The sequence below is a fragment of the Equus caballus genome, chromosome 18 (assembly GCF_041296265.1).
Source record: "Equus caballus isolate H_3958 breed thoroughbred chromosome 18, TB-T2T, whole genome shotgun sequence".
NCBI lineage: Eukaryota > Metazoa > Chordata > Mammalia > Perissodactyla > Equidae > Equus > Equus caballus.
This window is the reverse complement of record NC_091701.1, coordinates 34,763,135-34,781,743: the sequence shown is the minus strand read 5'-3', so window position 1 is coordinate 34,781,743 and position 18,609 is coordinate 34,763,135. Positions and strand designations below refer to the sequence as shown.

At 41.6% G+C, this 18,609-nt stretch overlaps 1 protein-coding gene across 12 annotated transcripts in view; it reads left to right on the top strand.

The window, feature by feature from the left end:
* Positions 1-18,609, top strand: part of CACNB4 (calcium voltage-gated channel auxiliary subunit beta 4) — a 241,338-nt gene that overhangs the window by 100,618 nt on the left and 122,111 nt on the right. The window contains exons 1-2 of one of the 12 annotated variants that reach the window (XM_023622910.2): positions 14,208-14,641; positions 16,599-16,758. The exons of 5 other annotated variants lie outside the window; for them this stretch is intronic. In XM_023622910.2, the coding sequence (XP_023478678.1) occupies positions 16,753-16,758 (6 nt within the window). In that variant the 5' untranslated portion in view covers positions 14,208-14,641; positions 16,599-16,752. Of the gene's footprint in view, positions 1-14,207; positions 14,642-16,598; positions 16,759-18,609 lie in introns of those variants that run through there. 6 more of the 12 variants (XM_070240946.1, XM_070240949.1, XM_070240945.1 and 3 more) reach the window with 6 other exon arrangements.

Sequence of the window (18,609 nt, the reverse complement as noted above, 5' to 3'; positions counted from 1 at the left end):
GGAGGTGTTTAGGGTCTGGAGAACTCAGCGGGGCCAGAGAGCAAGTGAATGTGAGTAATTGAAAGACACGTTTAGAGGATTAAAGAGGGGAGGTCGTGTCCTTGAGTGGGAGACTGGTTTGTCCATCCCTTTACTGTTGTTGTCCACTTTGACTTTTCTTTGGAAAAAAATAATAACGTTAATTTACAGCTAATCACTCTCAACAACGCCCATTGAGATTTTACTTTACTTTGATTTCTAGATTATTTTAACACTGTATCCTCATCTCAAACTTAAGATCTTTAAATACTTGGTTTTCCTTTAGTAATAAATTATTTGGTAATACAAAGGGAATATAAAAATTATTCATGGAGTCAAATTTTTGAAAGGAGGGGTACAATCTCTAATGAATATATGTGAAGACATTTTTCTGGCAAATGTATGCAAATATATAAATCCTCAAGAACGAACACCAGAGAATGATACATAGTGAATGAGATATTGTCATTGGAAGTGGAAATGTACAAAAGGGAAGACATTTAAATTGGTGGATCTCATCGAAACTGTGATTCACTCTCCTTGTGCATAGATACTAAGTTATCTGAGTTAACAGCATTTGTAATGGCACTAAATTTAGAAAAATAAAAAAAAATGAAGAGGAGGGAAAGTGCTGGTGTGGTGATTTACAGTGACACACAGCTAAATGCCTAGGTCTGAACGTGTGACCTTGTGATTACACTTCTGTGTATGTGTCCTGGTTTGCTAATTCCAGTCCTCAAGTTTGGTGCACTTGTTAAGGCTTTTTTCTTTTACCTAGTTCAAAACATCAAGAAAGTCCCTTTCTTTTGGATGCATCGTCACAGCTTGTTATGCTTAGTGGCCTCCAAGTTTTTCTGTCCTGAGGCTTTTTTGAGGATGATGTCCATGGCAGAAACAATCCAAAGGCAGGCAAAGTGGCCCCTGGAGAGAGATGAACAGAATGAAACAGAGTGTTCACTTTGCTTCTGTGAACTCAACCAAGCCCAGAGATTGAAGTACCCCCCTGGGCTGCAGTAGTAATCCATAAAGAATATTCATTGCCATGTAAAGATTTAATTTTTGAAGTTCAAACAGCCTATCCATCATTGTCAATTAATTGTACTAAGAGCCCAAGGTGGTTGGCATGGTAATGCTGATGCTTAGGGGAATTTATCTGCAGAACAGATAAAATAATGCATTTGGACTCATATTTTACCTAATTTTGAAAATCTGTTCCTTACTTTTCTTGTTGGAAAATTGGAGTGAGTTTTCCACTTATGGATTTGTCAAGGACGTGAATTTCTCATTCCCTTCTGACTCAACAGTGTGAGTACTGGGTCTCAGCACTTAAGTTGGTGCACTCCTTCCATCTCTTCCTTCTAGAAGGTCTCCCTATGGTGGTAGGGGATGACTACTTTTAACACCTGAGAGGGAAACAGCCAGCCTCTGCAGCAACTCTTGCAGAGCTTCTTTTGCTGGTAATTTGTAACTGTTCAATTTGTGAACCCCCAGTAGCGGACTAGGCTAAAGGGGGTACTCAGGTCTAGGCAGTTCTAGGAGAGTCTAGCTGGGCCCAGGCTGTTCTTATGCTAGTATGTTCCAGTTTATGACAGTATATTCCCTTTCCAGATAAAATGGGATTTATCAGAGTTGATATGGAGGAAACCTTTCTCTCTAACATCAGATCTTCTTTTTTCCCCCATATTTTCCCCCGTTATAGTGTTAGCTAACCTAGCTCTGAGAATGAGATCAGGGCACTTCCTAAGCCCAGATTATGTTAGGTTGATGAGTTGCTAAGCCATGTGACACTGGTATCAATAGCCACAGACTGTTCCAGTATGATGCTTAATAGTATGCAAAGGGAGTAATTGGTTGTTTAGAGATGGAAGTGGGGTTTTGAGTGGGTCCAAGGGTTAGCTGTGATTTCATATTTTGGTAAACATCACTATAAATCAGTAAATAATATCAACACTTAGCCCTGGCCCAAAGAATGCAGGCGGAGGCTCTCCTTGAGTTGGAAGAGGTGCCATTTTGGAAATTCACACCAAATGCTTATCCTAGCTACTGTATAAATACTTCTTTCAAGTGACATGGATATAAACAAATGTACATCAGTTTTTAGGTTACTTTCTTTTCATGTGGAACAAGATCATTCTTAGAAATGAGACTGAGAGATATGGGCAATGTTGTGTCACTCAGCAAAAGTAGATCTCACAGAGTGAATACCTTGCTTTATGGATGTAAGGTCAGTACCATAGAATAAAATGATAATTTAGGGCATAATGCTATTCATCGTACACCTAGGGAAGTGCGTGCTGTAGCTTAGTCACCTGACATGTGATATTTAACTGTTGCAGTCTTAGCCCAGTGGTCTTCTCATTCAATTACCTACTAAAATGGCGGTGGAATTTTTAGAAAATAGAGATGATAGAACCTCTCCTGAGTTTGAGTTCCTAGAGTGTAAATGGATTGTGCAAAAGCTCTGCAGGTGATCCTGATCTTCTACCGTTGTTGAGAGTCATTGCCTCAGATGCCGTTTTCATAAGACTTTCCAAAAAAGAGACTGGAGACAAGAACACCACAGTTTCCACATCAAAAATTCCTTACTCAGAGACAGTAAATTTGCCATGCTTATGAAAAAAATGCAGTGTTATATATATTCCCAGATATAAGTTCATTAGTGAAAATAATGCAAATTATAGCAGCAGTGAGATGCCACTTTTTATATATCAAATTAACAGATTAAACAAAAAATCAGACTCTTAGGTCCCCCTTGCCCCATTGCTGGTGATAGGGTTAAGAACTAGCACTCTGCATTGAACTAATAGGTATGTAAGTTGGTAGAATCTTTCTGTACAGCGTTTGGCAATGTGATCAAGAGGCTAAAAATGTTCATACACTTTGACCCAAGACTATATGGGAGTTTAGCCCAAGAAAATAATCTGAATTGCAGACTAATATAATTCCAGCATTGTTTATAATAGTGAAACAATGGGAACTGCATAGTATATTCATATGATGTAATATTAGGTAATTGTAATAAATTGTACTGATGAGGACTTTTTAGTAATATGAGAAAATGCTTGTGTTGTTATTAAGGAAATGCAAAAGTTTACATATAGCATGTTCTAAATGTGAAACAAAATGCATACAGAGAGAGATATCAAAGTATTAACAGTAATCATATTTCAGTGGTAAGATTTTTATTTTTGTCTTTGTGCTTTTCTGAAATTTGCAAGTGTTCTACAATACCACTTTTTAAAAAAACATATTTTACTTTTCTAATCAGAAAAATAAATATACTCACTGGAAAAGCTTTAAAAACAGAAATTTTGTGGAAGAATAGGCAGTGGAAGGTCTCATTATAAAGTAGAGAGATGATCTGTGAAGGAAAGACTTGTAGAAAATTTCAGTAGACTAGAAAGGTGCTTGAGTTGGCATCTAACATAAGCAGCAGGAAACTGGATCATAAGCACGTGTTTTGCGGAAAGTGTAATGAGTGGATGAAATCAGGGTAAAGTGAGAAAGATGTAAAGTAGAGATGACAGCAGATAAGTAGATGGAGGGCAAATATAATGAAAATATATTTTATTCTCTTCTTTTATAGTTTCAGAGTCATGTGATGTTGGGAGAATTTCCCATGATTTCCAACACTTCAGATCTTTCTGGTTGTTTTATGTTCATCAAATATGTGGTTAAATGAAGTAAACACAGCCAACAAGAGCTGAATGTGGAAGAAAATGAATGACTTTCCTGGCTATGAAATCAGCTCAGTCATCCCTTCTCCTACGGGACCTTCTATTCTTGTCCCCGAACTTTAGTAGTTGATTTGCTTGTTGCCAGATAGCATCATAATTTCCAACGTTGCTGGGTTGGTTGATGTCTTACTATTCTAGTAGATAATCTTTTTTAAAAGTAAGCCTATATTAGTTGAGGCCCACAGGGCATCTGCCTGATGTTGTCTTCTAGTTCAAGACTTTGATGGAAAGCTCTAAAGGTACGAGGTAGGGAGAAGCTCACAATATCTCATTAAGTTAGGTAAATCTGAACATTTACTATTAATATTCCTTTTCCTTATGCCTGCGGATAGTATTCTGAGAGCAGTGTGTTTACGAATTTCCCCCTTGTTTTTTGCAGTGGACTATTAGTGTCCGTTAGTATCTCTTTCATTGTGCGTCCACATATCCAAATCATGTTAAAACAGTTGCTCCAAGTTCATGTGATCATAGGCTTACATGGATGGTTAGAGACGCCCAAGAAACCTAGGGAGTTTTAGGATTTGACATTATTTCCAGACTGACTAGTTATTAGTTTACTATCTTCTAGTGTTTTATATTTATTTAGAGCTAATTTGATGTTGAAAGAGTAACTTAGAGGGACTATTAGAAATAATTTGTTTTAAACTACTGTTTTTGAAAATTGTGATGCTACTGCTTTTTCCAGGTTAATAGAAAATATATTTCTAAGGTGCACAAGACCAGAGGGTCAAACAGTATTTATAACTTACCCTCCCACACAAGGTTCAGAAATTCAGTGAGTTTGGGGCACTATAAAGTACATGGTGCTTAAATATTTACTTGGATATTACTATTTTTCATTTCCAATGTATCTTTCTTAAGTATTTGAAAAATCACTTTCTGTTATTAAGAAAAATGGATTGCCGGACAGCTTTTCAAAGCGCAGTGTGTGTGTGTGTGTGTGTGTGTGTGTGTGTGTGTGTGTTTCCAAAGGCTTTATGCTTCTGAATTTTTGAGACATGCCTACACATATAAGGGGCTACTGATAGTATTTTTACATTCTCCTCTATTTTCTATCAATACAAATGTACGTTATTTTATTATTTGTCCCCTCATTTATGCTATTTTCTATGGAGATGATTGTTATTTTTCTTGAATATTTGATGCAAGAATTAGTTCTGAGAATTGGAATTTAGATCAAGTAAGCTTGTTTCCATTTGTTCCTCCTGGGGAAAGGCTTTGGACTTAGTACTCCAACTAATTTTCCATCCAATACTGCAAAGGAAATGGCCAAACAGGTTGGGAACTAAGAGAAATTATATTGAAAAATCCAAATCTTCATGAGGAAACTCTTATGGACCTGGCTAAGAGGTAGTGAATATTTTTCTCTTTGTAGTGTTTTGCTTCAATTCAAAAACTCAACAGAGTTGAAGATTTTCTTTCAATTCATTTGGGCTTTGAAAAAGTATAAAATTAGCAATTTCTGTGTGTTTTTAGCTTACCAACTTTTTGTTTTTGTCCCTAATCTTTGGTTTTGGAAAATAAACAGGCTTATTGTGGCTAAACATTTATAGATCAATGTTCTGATTTTAATGGGAATGGAGAGGGGATTTGCTATAACTGACCACCATCTTGGTTTTGTGAGCATTTTGTGAAAGAAGAATTAGAAGAAATGACACCAGCTAGTGGGGTGCCTTTTTCTGAGTCCAGTGCCTACCTTCTAGACATATTTTTCTGGTTGCCTTGTTTCTGCTCTAGTGACCTCTGTATTCTAGTTACTTTTGCAGCTGGTATTAGTTAGCCTAAGCTGCTTCGACAAACAGATCGCCAGGTAAAGATGTCTAAATAAGATGGAAATGTCTTTCTCTTTCACCTAACAAAGCAGGAGAGCAGTCCAGGACAGCAGAGTAGCCCTCTCCAGAGGTCATTTACTGACTCTGGTTTCTTTACCCTAATAGGTCTTCATCCTCCATCTGTGTGGTGGAAATTGGTTCATCAGCACCACATTCAAAGGAATATGAAAGAGAGTATGTGGTGGTAATCAGTATCCTTTCAAGGATGTGATGTGTAAGTTGGACACATTACTTTCACTCATATTCTGTTGGCAAGAACAGGGTCACATCTAGCTGCAAGGGAGGCTGTAAAATGTAGTTTCTAGATGGAGAGTCATGTGCCTTGCTAAAATTGGGGGTGGAGTGGGGTTTATTGCTAAAAAGCAAGAAATGGAGAGTAGCAACTAGTGCTTTTAGTCATCTTGGCCACATAGAATAATAGAAGAGTCAAAGCTCAGCAGTGTGCACCAGAACCACCATTCTCTCCTTATCGCTCACGTGAGTTGCAGAAACTGAAACTATCAGCCTGAAGCTTAAGACCAATCCATTGCCTGAGATAATCCTACTCAAGTGTAGTGATAATTTAAAAGCTCTAGGTCTGCTTGCAGGTGGGATCTAGAATGAGCATTGCTACTCTAAGCTCAGTGTTTTGGAACCAGTCAGATTTCCCTACTCCCCTGTTGAAGTTCTTGCATGCCTGGGCCTACAGCTGCATGAGATATGATAGAACTTGAGATGCATAGTCTCTTCAGTGCTATATTGTATTGTGGAGGTCATCTATATCATTCTAGTTTATTCAGCTTTTTCTGATTAGTTATTGAACTTCTGTTTTGTTGTTATTGTGATAGGCACTGGGTCAGAGAGAGGTATATTAACAAGACGAATAAGACATTGTTCCTGCCCTTGAGGGTTACATGGTCTGGTACTCTTTTCCAAATGGAAATAGGTGTTTCTGCAAAAATATGTTCTGAGGCAACAAAGTTTTGGGAAACATCCCAGGACCCGAATACTACCATCCATCATCCATCTATCGTCGACTGATATCCCCTCTGCTCCTAACTCTACACAAGAAGAGCCTCTACTGCTGACCTGAGTCCAGCTCAGACCTGAGTTCCTGACACCTCTTTCCTTTTCGTGGTTTGGTTTTTCAAATCTACAGCAGCTGTAAAATCGACCTCACAGATGTCTGCCTCATTCCCTTCTCTGTTGACTCCCCCTAAGATCTCTAACACCTACTAGACTAGGCTGCATGGATTATGATTGAGGCAACGTCCTTGGGGCTCAAAATATGAGTTTTCTTTTCATGTTTCTCATTCAGTTACTGCAACCAGTATTTATTGAAGATCTTCTATAGAATGAAGCATTTAGGGTATAAAGCTGAGTAAGAATTACATTATACTGCAGTAGGCCCATTAGTAGACGTATAGAAGAATAGAGCGTTATTGGAATACAGAAAGAGTGTTTAATGTCTGAGGGAGTGGGGGAAGGTCTTAGTGACATTTACATTGGGCTTTAAAGAAGGAATAATTCACCAAATAGAAAAAGCTGAGGGAGGGGTGTGACAGTGGAGGAGATCTCCCAGACAGAGTGAACATCGTGTGCAAGGTATGAAGGTATGAAAGATTGTGGAGTCTTTTCTCCATCACCAAAAAAATACAGTTGTATCAACACGTTGTAAATTACGTTTTCTTTGAAATAAAGATGTTATTAAAACAACACTACTGGCATACATAGATTATTTAACATTTAATGATCTGAATCTGAACAGGACCACTCCCAGTCAGGGCATGAAGACAATTTGGTGAGGACCCTCTAGGGATGCTTGTGTTCTAGGTTTTCTTAGTGCTCAAAAATATCCACATTTCACTTTGTGAACTGTTTTTTGTTAGTTACTGCAATGTTTTGGCAGTCAAAGTGCAGAAGTAGCCAAGAAGTTCATGGCCATCATGAATTATTCACATATTTATTGAAAGCTGTCTATGTGCAAGGCTCTGTGCTAGGCAGTGGAGATATAACGGTGAGCAAGAAGCTACCTGATCCCTCTTTCCATAGAACTCACATTCGGGAGAAAGATATTAATTCATCAGTTTCGCTAATGCATATTCATGGGAGCAGGGGGAGATGGTTAGTGTGGGTTTCCAGGCAAAGGGCTCAGAATAGACAAAGGCCAGTGGTGGCAGGGTGTGTGATGTGTCCAGGAAGGCCAGGCTGGCTGTAGAGGAGAGAGTGAGGGGGAGAGAGGTACAAAAAGAGGGATATGAGGGCCAGCCCCAAGTGGCCTAGTGGTTAAGTTTGGCATGCTCTGCTTCAGCGGCCCAGGTTTGGTTCCCGGGCACGGACGTACACCACTCGTCTGTCAGTGGTCATGCGGCAGTAGTGGCTTACATACAAAAAGAGGAAGATTGGCAGCAGATGTTAGCTCAGGGCGAATCTTCCTCAGCAAAAAAAAATGTTCCGAGCTCATTCTTGCACCTATTCAAAAAAAATGAGGGATGTGAGAAGAGAAACATTGAGGCCATGGTAGACCTTGTTAAGGATTTGGGTCTTTATCTTAAGAGTAATGGGAAGCCCTGAAAGATTTCAAATAGGAGCCGACACCATCTGGTTTTTTGGGGAAGAGATACGAGGTACTCGATAAGCATTTATGGATGTTTATTGGATGACCGAATGGATCTGGACATAGACCATGTTATGAAATCAAAGAGAAAAACTCCCCCTGGGAGGGAAAAAACGTGAATTTTTACCTGAAAGCAGTAACAAAATAGAAAATTAAATTTCACAAATAAAAAAACAACCTGAACTGTTTATTCTTTGTAGCAACTTCGGAAGCCTGCGAAGTGGTTTGCCCAAGGCCATATAGTGAGTTGGTGGTTGATTCATTTCTGCCCTGCTCCGTGAGTGAAACTGATCCTTTCCTTCCCTCTTTGCTGCTTCTCACCCCTGCAGAAGCTTTGCACATAAAGGAATCAAATTACTCTCCAACTTTGATTGCAGCCATCTCCTTGGTTCAATTTCTATCTTAAGGATCTCCAGTATTGCTACCACACCATCTCTCTGTCGGCTTCCAGCAGGATGCAGTCATGTCTTGCTGATCTTTGCGTTTCCAGCTCTGAAATAGTGCAGAGCAATCAGCAATTGAAAGCTGTAATTGTTCAATTAGCATTGATAATATTAGCTAAACGATGTATAGGCGACAGGGAGGAGACCAGCTGGACGAGTCTCCTTGGTTCATTTTGGAGAAGCGTGGAAAACAAAGTTGTGTAGCGTTAATGAAAATTGTGGCTGTACGGAATGTTTTTGCTAAGAGATCGACATTTTTTGTTGAACAGAAATTGCAGAAAGCGAGAGATTTCTGAGTAATACGTCAATCACAGGGAGGGATCTGTCATTTTCTGGCAAGTTGAATAGGCCATGGGAATTTTTTACCTTACCTACACTCACTCTTTTGTGAATTATGAAGTCTTATTTTCTCCTGGAGCCATCAAGAATGGCCGAGAGGAGGAAAGCTAGTCCACAGATTCATTCTTCCTTTGAGTGTCTCCAGGGTTTTTTGTCTCTGCCTCTTTATTCCTGTCTCTGTTTCTTTCTGTCTTTCTCACTCTCCTCTTGCCTCCTTGGTAAGAACTAAATAGTAGTGTGTGTTACAGGATTTTCATAGGGACGTTTTCTTGGCAGTGGTTTGTGATGGGTTGGGGCAGTCCAGGAGTGGCTGGTGGGGGTGATGGAGGTCAGAATTCTAGTTTGGTGAGAAGCCAGGCTGTTGGGAAGGCCAGCATGAGAGTGCTGGGTACCCCGGGGGCACACAGGAAAGATGTGGAGTTCAGCGGGGTGGCTGAAGGGTTGAGGTATTGTCAGGCCGAGGAGGCCTGGGCCTGCATGCCAGCTTCAGCATAAGGAGCAATCAGTTTGGCCAGATGAAGCAGGTAGGCAGCCGGGAGGAGGCTGGCATGAAGGTAAATAGGGCAAAACAGGAGGCAGGATGCTGGTCTCAGCTCTGCTGGCTGAGACTGGGAGCCCAGGTGGGAATTGAGAGGACCAGGCCAGCGTCAGGAGTGGTAATAGGAATCCCACCCTAGGGACAAAGGGCACCAGGGCTTCAGGCCAGTTGCACAAGTGCTGATCTTGTGGAGCACTGAGTTTGTGCTAGGCACCATTCTGAGCACTTTCTTGTATTAAGGCTTTTAATCTACACAATAATCTTAGGATAATCCTCATTTCGTAAATGAGGAAATGGAGGCACAGAAAGGCAAATTAGCTTGCTGAGTGTTATCCAGCTGGGAAGTGGCACAGTGGGGATCTGCAGGCAGTCTGGCTCCCATCCCTGCTCTTAACCCCCCTGCTCCATAGTATTCCTGTTACACCACGCCGGGGAGCACCATTCACACAAATTGCAGTGTGTGGGGGTCCCTTGGAGCTGGGTGACGTAGGTGGCCCTGATTCCATACCACTTCCCTTAAACAAAAAGAAGGCTGATTCTTCCCTTCTGCCTGCTATGCGCCAGGCACTTTCTATGTGCCTTTCATGTATTAACTCATTAAGTCCGGAACTATGATTATCCCCGTGTTACAGATGAGGCCCATAGAGACTCAAGGACATGCCTGCCTACATAGCGAAGTCTGAAGTCAAACTCGGAGGACTGTTGAAAGGGGGACCCACAGTCTGTAGTGTTTTGTTTTGTTTTGTTTTCACTCCTTCATCTGTCTTGCCTGTACCACCTCTGTGAAGCACATCAGGGAGGAATCAGGGGTTACCACATTAATGCTTTCAATGCCACACAGACTTCTAGACTCAATTGAGTGGATTAAATACTTGCAGAGCAGAAGAGGGAGAAAATCATCTAGCACACTGTAGTGACTTAGTCAAAATTTAAACAAAAACGGACAGCAAAATAATCCCCAAGGCTGACTGGCAAGCAAAGGCCTTGGCTTTGTGTTCCAGCCCACAGAGCCAATGAAAGGGCTAGTCCGTTCTTGCTTAGTCCCAACACTGTTCCTGTGTCTCTTCCCTGACCTCTCAGAGTCCTGCTGTAGAATACATAACCACACCGGCTTAAAAAAGTTAAATTTGGAGAAATCTACGTGGAAAATTAGATAGTGCAGTTTCCTTTTGTCTTGATCATGCTATCTAAAACTTGGAGCTAATCAGCTCATGCTTGGCTTTTCTCTCCCTCCTCTCCTCCTTTTCCAAACAAATTGAAAAGAGAAATGCTTGTCCTTTATATTCCACTATCGACTCCTCAGGTTTGCTGTACTACAAAGCTCGGCTCAGGTAAGGGCAAGGAACTCCATGTCCTTAAGCTTGAAGCCAACACAAACTAAGCGAAAGTAATGTTCCCGTGAGTTACAGAGGAATGCGTTCCTGATTTGTTGAGGACCATACCGTTCCCTCCACCGAATGGAGCTCAGCTGAGCCATTTGTCAAATCGCAAGAATAATCTCCCCACCAAGAATCATGCAGAATTTATAACATAGAATCATACAGGACATGCCTTTTCATAGGGTCTTTGGAACTGTTGATCATAATGAGAGATAACTTGAAAGGATGTGGATCAGAAACACATTGAGCAGAGCAACTTCAAAATGAGAGTTAGCCTTTTGGGGACTGTGTAGTTTTGGAAGTGCTCAGTAGTGAGAAGAAGGTGGGTTCCTGAGAAACACCCACACAAGACAAGCCACAAGATTTTCACACTCTCCTCTTTGTAGCCCGAGGTAGAGGGGAAGACTTTCATCCTCTCAAGTAATCCCTGAACTGGAGAACTCTTCAAGTCAGAACCAAGAGGGTGCCGATCCCTTAGCTGCTTTTCACCTCTTGCTGCAGTGAAGTGTGATAGCCTTGAAATTTGGCCCTCAGAACTCAGACCTGCTGGTATCCTGAGGCCCTTTCACCAAAAGCTGGTGACTTGAGGTGATCTAACACAGGCCCAGGAAGCTTCCAGGGACCTCTCTCTGCTAAGCCAGCTCTCAGTACAGAGAATCTTGGGACAGGGATGGTCAGTTTCAAGATCCTCTTGGAATTTTGAGTTTTTCTGGGAACTCCTCAGGGTTCCTTTGGGGAGTCCAGAGCTGAGTCTGTCTTTAGGGTTCCTCGGAGCTCTGGGATCAGCCTCAGTATTGGGTTGACGCCTTAGGGTGATTTGCAGGTACGTTGCTTATTCTGGGTAGAGCCAAACCCTGCGGGCAAGCTCCCCAGTGTGTTAGTTGATTTTCAGTTGTCAGCTTGGGAGTGACCAAATGACTTGTAATTAGACAATTTTTAGAATGAAAGGTGTGGGAAAAAATAGGGTGTTTCCTACCAAAGTGACCTCCTTCCATTTCACCAAATTCCTCCTGGGACCATGCCCACTGTCCCTTATCCCTTGTCTTGAAACCCCCATCAAGAAGGGAGTGTAGAAGGAACACTCAGAGAAAATTATGGCTCTGAATAAAGCAATTTAACCTTTCTGGGTATTAAAATGAGGATTGGATTAGGTGACCTCTGGGGTTCTCCCACCCCTAATAGTTTGTGATTCTGAGTCCACCAGTTTTCTAAATTCCTGGGAACCAGGCAGAGCTAGGCTGCCCCTGCTTCACATCTGCTCTTAGTCCTCGAAGGGCTGGGTGGAGGGGTGCGGCCAGTAACCACAGGCTGCTCTGCTTGATCCACTGCCTCCCTCCTGACATCCCACCCTGAGTCAGACGTGCTTACTGCATGCATCAGTCTATCGCAAAATGAGCCTTCGCTCTTTAAAAGCTTCCTTTAGACGCTCACATCAGCTGTATGGAGCACTCTGAGGCCAGAAAACAGAGGCGAGGAACTGAGCCATGTACAGTTTTTCCAGTAGGGAGCCGTTTCTCTCATCTTGTTGAATTATGGAAGTGGACTGCCTCTTTTTTCCCCATAATTTAGATCCCTATTTAAAGATACTGAGGAAATATCGATACTCTCAATTGAAGTGGTAAAGTAAGGAAATGATCTGGAAAATCTAAGGAGAAAAAAGACCTTCTCGCCTCAATTTTCTGTAGATTTTGACTAAAATATCATGACGGTAGTTATAGAGTTAGTTAAAATAGCAGCATCTGATACAGGAATTTGAGCTTACCAATCCTTTGCTTCAGTTCTCTTGCTTTTTCGAGGGGAGAGCTGAGGTTCAGCCTGGGAAGTGACTTGCTCCAGGACAGTTGTCAACAGGTAGAGCTGGCGCTGGGTTCCTTTCTATGGAATCCTGCCGATTCCACTCATCCTCTTCTGCCATTGTCCCTCTGTGTAGGCACAGGTGACATCCTGTATGAACCCTACCATTTTTGGGTTCTGAAGGATGGTGAGTCCCCTTGCTGTCTTTTGCATTTGAAAGTGACCAAGTATTGGTGCTGTTTCCAAGGTGAGCAAGTGTGATTGAGAGACCATAATGGGTCAGTGCAGACCTGAAAGAACTGTGCTCTGCTCAGCAGTTGTAGCTCTTATGTTGCTTTTTGTGACTCAGGTTTGTTCCTTTAAGAGCTGCACTTTTCAGAGATACTGGCTAGAAGGATAGGCCTCGTTTCTAGGTCCAGGGCCAGCCAGTTACTCCTGTGCTGAGCTCCCATGAACTGCAGCCAATGCCTTCTGGCTGACAAAGCAGGGTTGTCATTGGTAAGTGTTTATGTTGCACTTTAGACTTGCAAAGTTCTTTCTCTGAGTTATTTCTTACCTCAATTTGGCAGGTGAAGAAGCAAAAGCCCATAGAAGTGGTGACTGGTCCAGAGTCATCCAACCAATTAGGGGGGAAGCTGATGCTGGACTCAGTGTCTCTGAGTTTCTGGGTCATTGTTACCCCAATGAGTCATGTAGCTTCTCTAGATTATATTCTTTGCCCCTCACCAACTCCTTGTTTCCAAATTTAACTGGCTTCTTTTAGTGTGCGCTGTAGAACTCTCCTGTTTCAAAGCTGCAGTACTTTATTGATTGACCAGAAAGCTTTAAGTATTACATCTAGGTAAGCTCCGATGCGAGACCTGTCCTAGGGCAAACTGAGTTGTGGTGTGGTTGGAGCAGAAGACGGCTAGTAGGACTTTTCTGTTTGGGTTTTTTGGAAGAGATCAGTGCTGTTTTAGGAATATTAAATGTCTAAGCACTGGAAAAGGGATGAAGGATTTAACCTAAAACATTGGCTCTTGCTTAACAGCGAGTGGTTAAAAAAATCAAACTAAAGAGACATTAAAAATTTTGCATCTAGATAAAGGCTTTTGAGAGCTTTTGGTTTCTTTTTCAAAACTTCCCTGATTGGGTCGCAGAGGTGTTTTCTTCCTAGTGAGGCAGAGAGACTAGTGAGAATATTGAAAAGTTTTACACTAGAAATTCCCACAAAAAAAGCTTACCATCTGCTTATTTGATTCATTTTCCCTTTCCCTTTTTCTTTTTAATTTAAATGACTTATTGCCCATTTGACTTAAATTGCGTCTGTTAAGTACAGATGTCGGATGGAGATTAGTATCAGTTCACCTGTCTTTACACAATATCCTCTGAAGATAAAATTTCTCCTTTGCTCCCTCACCCTCTTCCAGTTGCGAATTTAATTGGATGAGCAGTTGCATTTAGAGTATTCAATAGTCTGCCTTTCCAAACATTCCAAGCAGCCCTTTAGATACTGATTAAGTGTTTCTTGCAGAACTCTACGATACAGGGGAAACAGGAAGCAGCTCTGTGCTGTGTAGGATGCTCTGAGTCGCCCTCCGCTCTCCGAGGGAACGCTCTTCAGCTGACTGAAGCAGGGAAACCGAGCCAATCAGAGGGCGCTTTCCTAGCTCAGTCACCGGTCTGTGGTTGAGGAAGGGTTTTGCTTTTTTATGCTCTGTGTTGGGAAGGCAGAATAAATGCCAGGTCTGGACTGCCTCTGGGGATAGCCTCACCCTGTGGGATGTGAATGAATAGCATCTTGCCTGGTGAACCCACAGGAATTGATAAGGCAGGCGCAGTTCTTCCACAAAGGCCTTTTCTGTCTTTTAGCTCCAGCTGTGGCTTCTGTAGCAATTTTGTTTTTGCCTGGGAAGAGGCGCTCTGGATTATCAGACCTCCATGTATGACAATTTGTACCTGCATGGAATTGAAGACTCGGAGGCTGTAAGTATTTTCATAGATAGCTGGTTCTCTCTCCCCTCCTCTTCCTCCTCCCACTGCCCCCCCCCCCACCCCCTTATTTCTTAGGCAACGCAGGGAACATGGAGCTGAAAGCTAACATCACTTGGGGGCTTGCTGGCTGCTGTGTCAATGTTCTCTGTATAGTTTAGAGTTAACCGAAATTATTCTTTATTATGTAATTTCTTGTCAAGCAAAAATAAATTAGGGTGATAGCAAAGGCATCTAAGAGTGTAAGCTGTTTGGATTTATACATTACTCGGTCCACATTTGATCTCACGAGGGGTAACTAACTGCTCCTTGTAGACTGGCTTAAAGTATGCAGAAAGTGCCTGTGTTTTCCAATAGCAGGGTTCCTAGGAAAGGCTCATTCATTATATAATACACATTGTTTATTGAGCTAGCATGAATGGAAGTTCCTCAGCTGCAGCTGTATTATGGGCTTTCTGGCCAAACCAGCGTGCAGATCTACGGCTTCTTTGTTAAGGAAATCAGATGCGAAGGTTGTGGTCATGTAACACCCCAGCGCTGAGGCAGACGGAGTGATCCTGTGCTCTACCCTGGAAGGCTGAAGTAGGCTCACGTGTGTTTTGGCTTAGAAAACTGGACTCCTTTCCCTCCATAGGTCAGGCTCATGTAATCTATGAAAATCAGGATGAATATGGTTTGCTAAAATCTCTAAAATTATACCATCAGACTGCTAGCTTTTGAATATAGGGTAAAGCTGATTGCTGAATCTTTCTTTTACTCTTGCTAGTGGTAGTTCTTGATTTTTCATCAATTATATAGAAACCTTGCAGCGTAAAATGATTGGGGTGACTAATGGGACCTGCTGTGGGGAGTCTGAATTTTCTCTGAGTGCAATGCCATACAGGTTGCTACATTTGAAACAGGAATGTGTTATATAAGGTTCTCTGGCTAAACCACTAAATAAACAGATTATAACTAAAAAAAAAAAAAAAACTCCTATGATATACGTCAGTGCAGACGTATGTATCAAACAATGTGCTATCTATGAAAGATAGAAACCCTCTGTTCTGATAAGGCATTCCATTTTTCCTTCCTGTCTGTGTGTTAGCTCTAACTCTCACTGTTTGTGCAAAGTCTCTCTGTGTGTTGCCCAACGTGCTCGTAAATTATCAGACTGTCAGTTTCTTGCAAGGGACTGTAGTCTGAAACACTGGCGGCTGGAATTGAGAAGGTCCATACTTGCAAGTGGCTGGGAGAATGGAAAATGCAACTCGAGGAGTTCAGTAAACCAGCTTCCCCGGCTGGATTCTTCAGGAGGCCTGATTATTTCTCATACCCCTTCTCTCCACACTCAGTTATGAAACATGTGATGCCTTATTGAATTGTAACTTTTATTTTTGACCGTTGATTTTAAACGGGGGCACTGTATTGCATGTAAGTGGATTGGAGTTATTTCAGAGTAACCAATTATTTTAGAAACCAGCTGCTATGAACAGAATCGGCTAGGAACTAATGTATCCAGCACCTTGTTCTCCAGAACTGTATAAATTTCAGATGCACTGGTTCAGAGGGGAGCCATTATAAGTATGAAAACATTTTTTTTTTTCTTTTTGGTCCATCTTCACAGGACGGACAAGTTTTTCTGTAGGGTGGGAAGTGAAGAGTACAGTGTCTTGACTCAGTGGCGGTAGTTGATGGCGGGTAGTGCTAGGTACTGCAGTGCTGTGCTCCTGGTGACTCAGTGGTGGCCAGCAGGCTGAGATCCTCAGGGCTGTGCACGTCTGCAGAGGCAAGGAAGGTGGGAAACCCGAGGAGTGAAGGAGGGCATCTGGCCATTCCTGAGCTGAAAGTGTGGGAGGCTTGGGAATGGGTGGGATCAAAAGCGTGTCACATAAATCAGAGGGGAAAGCAGAGGTGTTCGGAGGGGTGAACTGTCTCTGAATGCTCATTTGAGTTTATTTGTTTTTATAAGGAAGAATAATGTGATGTGTTACCCAAGATGGTGTGAACAGAGCATCAAGCCAATGGAGAAGACTAGGCCTAAATAGCTGACCCGGTGAAGTGAAAAATAAAGCCACACCTGGAGTGCCACATCCTCAGCAGTCTTTCTCAGTGCCAATGCATTTATGGCTGTAAGTGTGGGGGTTTGCCCAGATCGAAGCAAAGCTCTTGGAACAGGTCTGTGGATAGGCTTTCCTCAGAGGGCCAGCTGCAGTCAAGCATATACAGGCACTAAAAGCTGAGTACGGCACTTCCTTTGGGGGGTTGGGGAGCCACCCACATATGTCCTACCACTCTGTCGAAAATGTCTTTGTGGGGTGTGTGGGGTTTAACATGTGATAACTGACTATATGCAATGTGTTCACACAGTAAGCCTGTAATAAGATCATCTCGCCTAGGGATTGATATTTTAGTCTGAATAAGAATAAAGCATTATTATATGCTGATAGCACCTCACATCTCTGCAGTATGAGAGAAATTTTGGTACTGTGATGTGAGGTTTTTCTTAAGAGTTCTGGCCCAGACGTCTTATACTCCCTACCCTAGATTTTTTCTTGTAACCTCTGTATTTCACGTACTGTATATATAAAGAGAGAGGAACAAGAGCCGTGCTGGAACACACCTGAGTCTGGGCGTTTTAGATTCTTGAGTTCTATGGAGCCTTTTTGGACAGGCCCATTAACTTCTGTTCTGGTTCCTAGGAGGGTAGTTAAGTGTCAGCATCATTCAGAATTATAAGAATTATAAAAGGTCTTTCATTGCCCCACAGCACGGCCCTGCACAGGAATGGGAGATTTCACGCAGAATGTCACACTACTCCTTTTGTTACTTTGACATGGATAATGGAGCATGTGCTCCTGAATGGGTCCATACCTAGACCAGGCCAGTTAGAATCAATCATGCACATAGACTCTCACCATGTTGTCTTCTGTGTGAGGGTTGCCCCATTCCACCTCCCCTGCCCGCACTGAGTCTAAATACAGGCCGTGGTGGCCAAGATGCCGTTCACTGACTGAGACCCCAAAATACACTGTACAGTATTTTTTATCTGAGTCACAATAGATTTTGATAGATCTGCTCCTTGGTATACACGTTTTATAAATGGATTCATTGTGTATTTTGGTGTTTGTGGAATGATTGTAAGCATAGATTTCCTTTTCCATTCAGCAGACTTATTAAACAAACAATAGGAGGGATGTTCTTATAGGAATAAATGGAAGAAGCAGATAAGTAGAAAAAGTTTCCTGAAATCCACCCAGAAAAAAATCACTGTTAACATATTACTGTGTGTCCTTTCAGACTATCAGTGTATATATATGTAAATACGTCCTTCTAAACCTGCTACTGTGTGTTCCATCCTGTTCTATGAAATGCTGTTCTCACATGATAAAATATTGAGCACACCAGGGCTCAACCGGCCTGTGCAGGAGATGCTTTGCAAAATTTAAAGCTCCTACTTGGACCTTCTGGAATTGTAAGCAATTTAAATGAAATACAGGTTCTTAGAGTATTTTGTAAAGTGAAGCCAGGGTTATCTGCACATGGAATTAAGAGTTGATTTCTCTGACACAATTGCTTCCGTTTCCAATTGCTTAAATTCTAAAGTATTTAGAGGGAGAGACCTGATCTTTTTCAATGAAAAAGATGATCAGACCATAATTCAGGGCATTTACTAGAGAGAAAAATATATTCTTTTAAGTGTTTTTAATCATAGAAAGGAGCCATAATATATTTATTAATACTGTTAGAAATCTTATAGATGTAAAAGTTAAAGTGAAGGTAAATTTCACAAACTATAATATGTATGTAATATCTGTACATATAGATAAAAGCACATATTTAAATTTGTATGTACCTAATACATTATTATAAGGACAACTACGTTAATTATTTAAACTATTCATTTTCTATAAGCTGTGTTACTATGTACGTTTGTCTAAATGTCTGGTCCCATAGGTGCACACACACCATACGCCCTCATC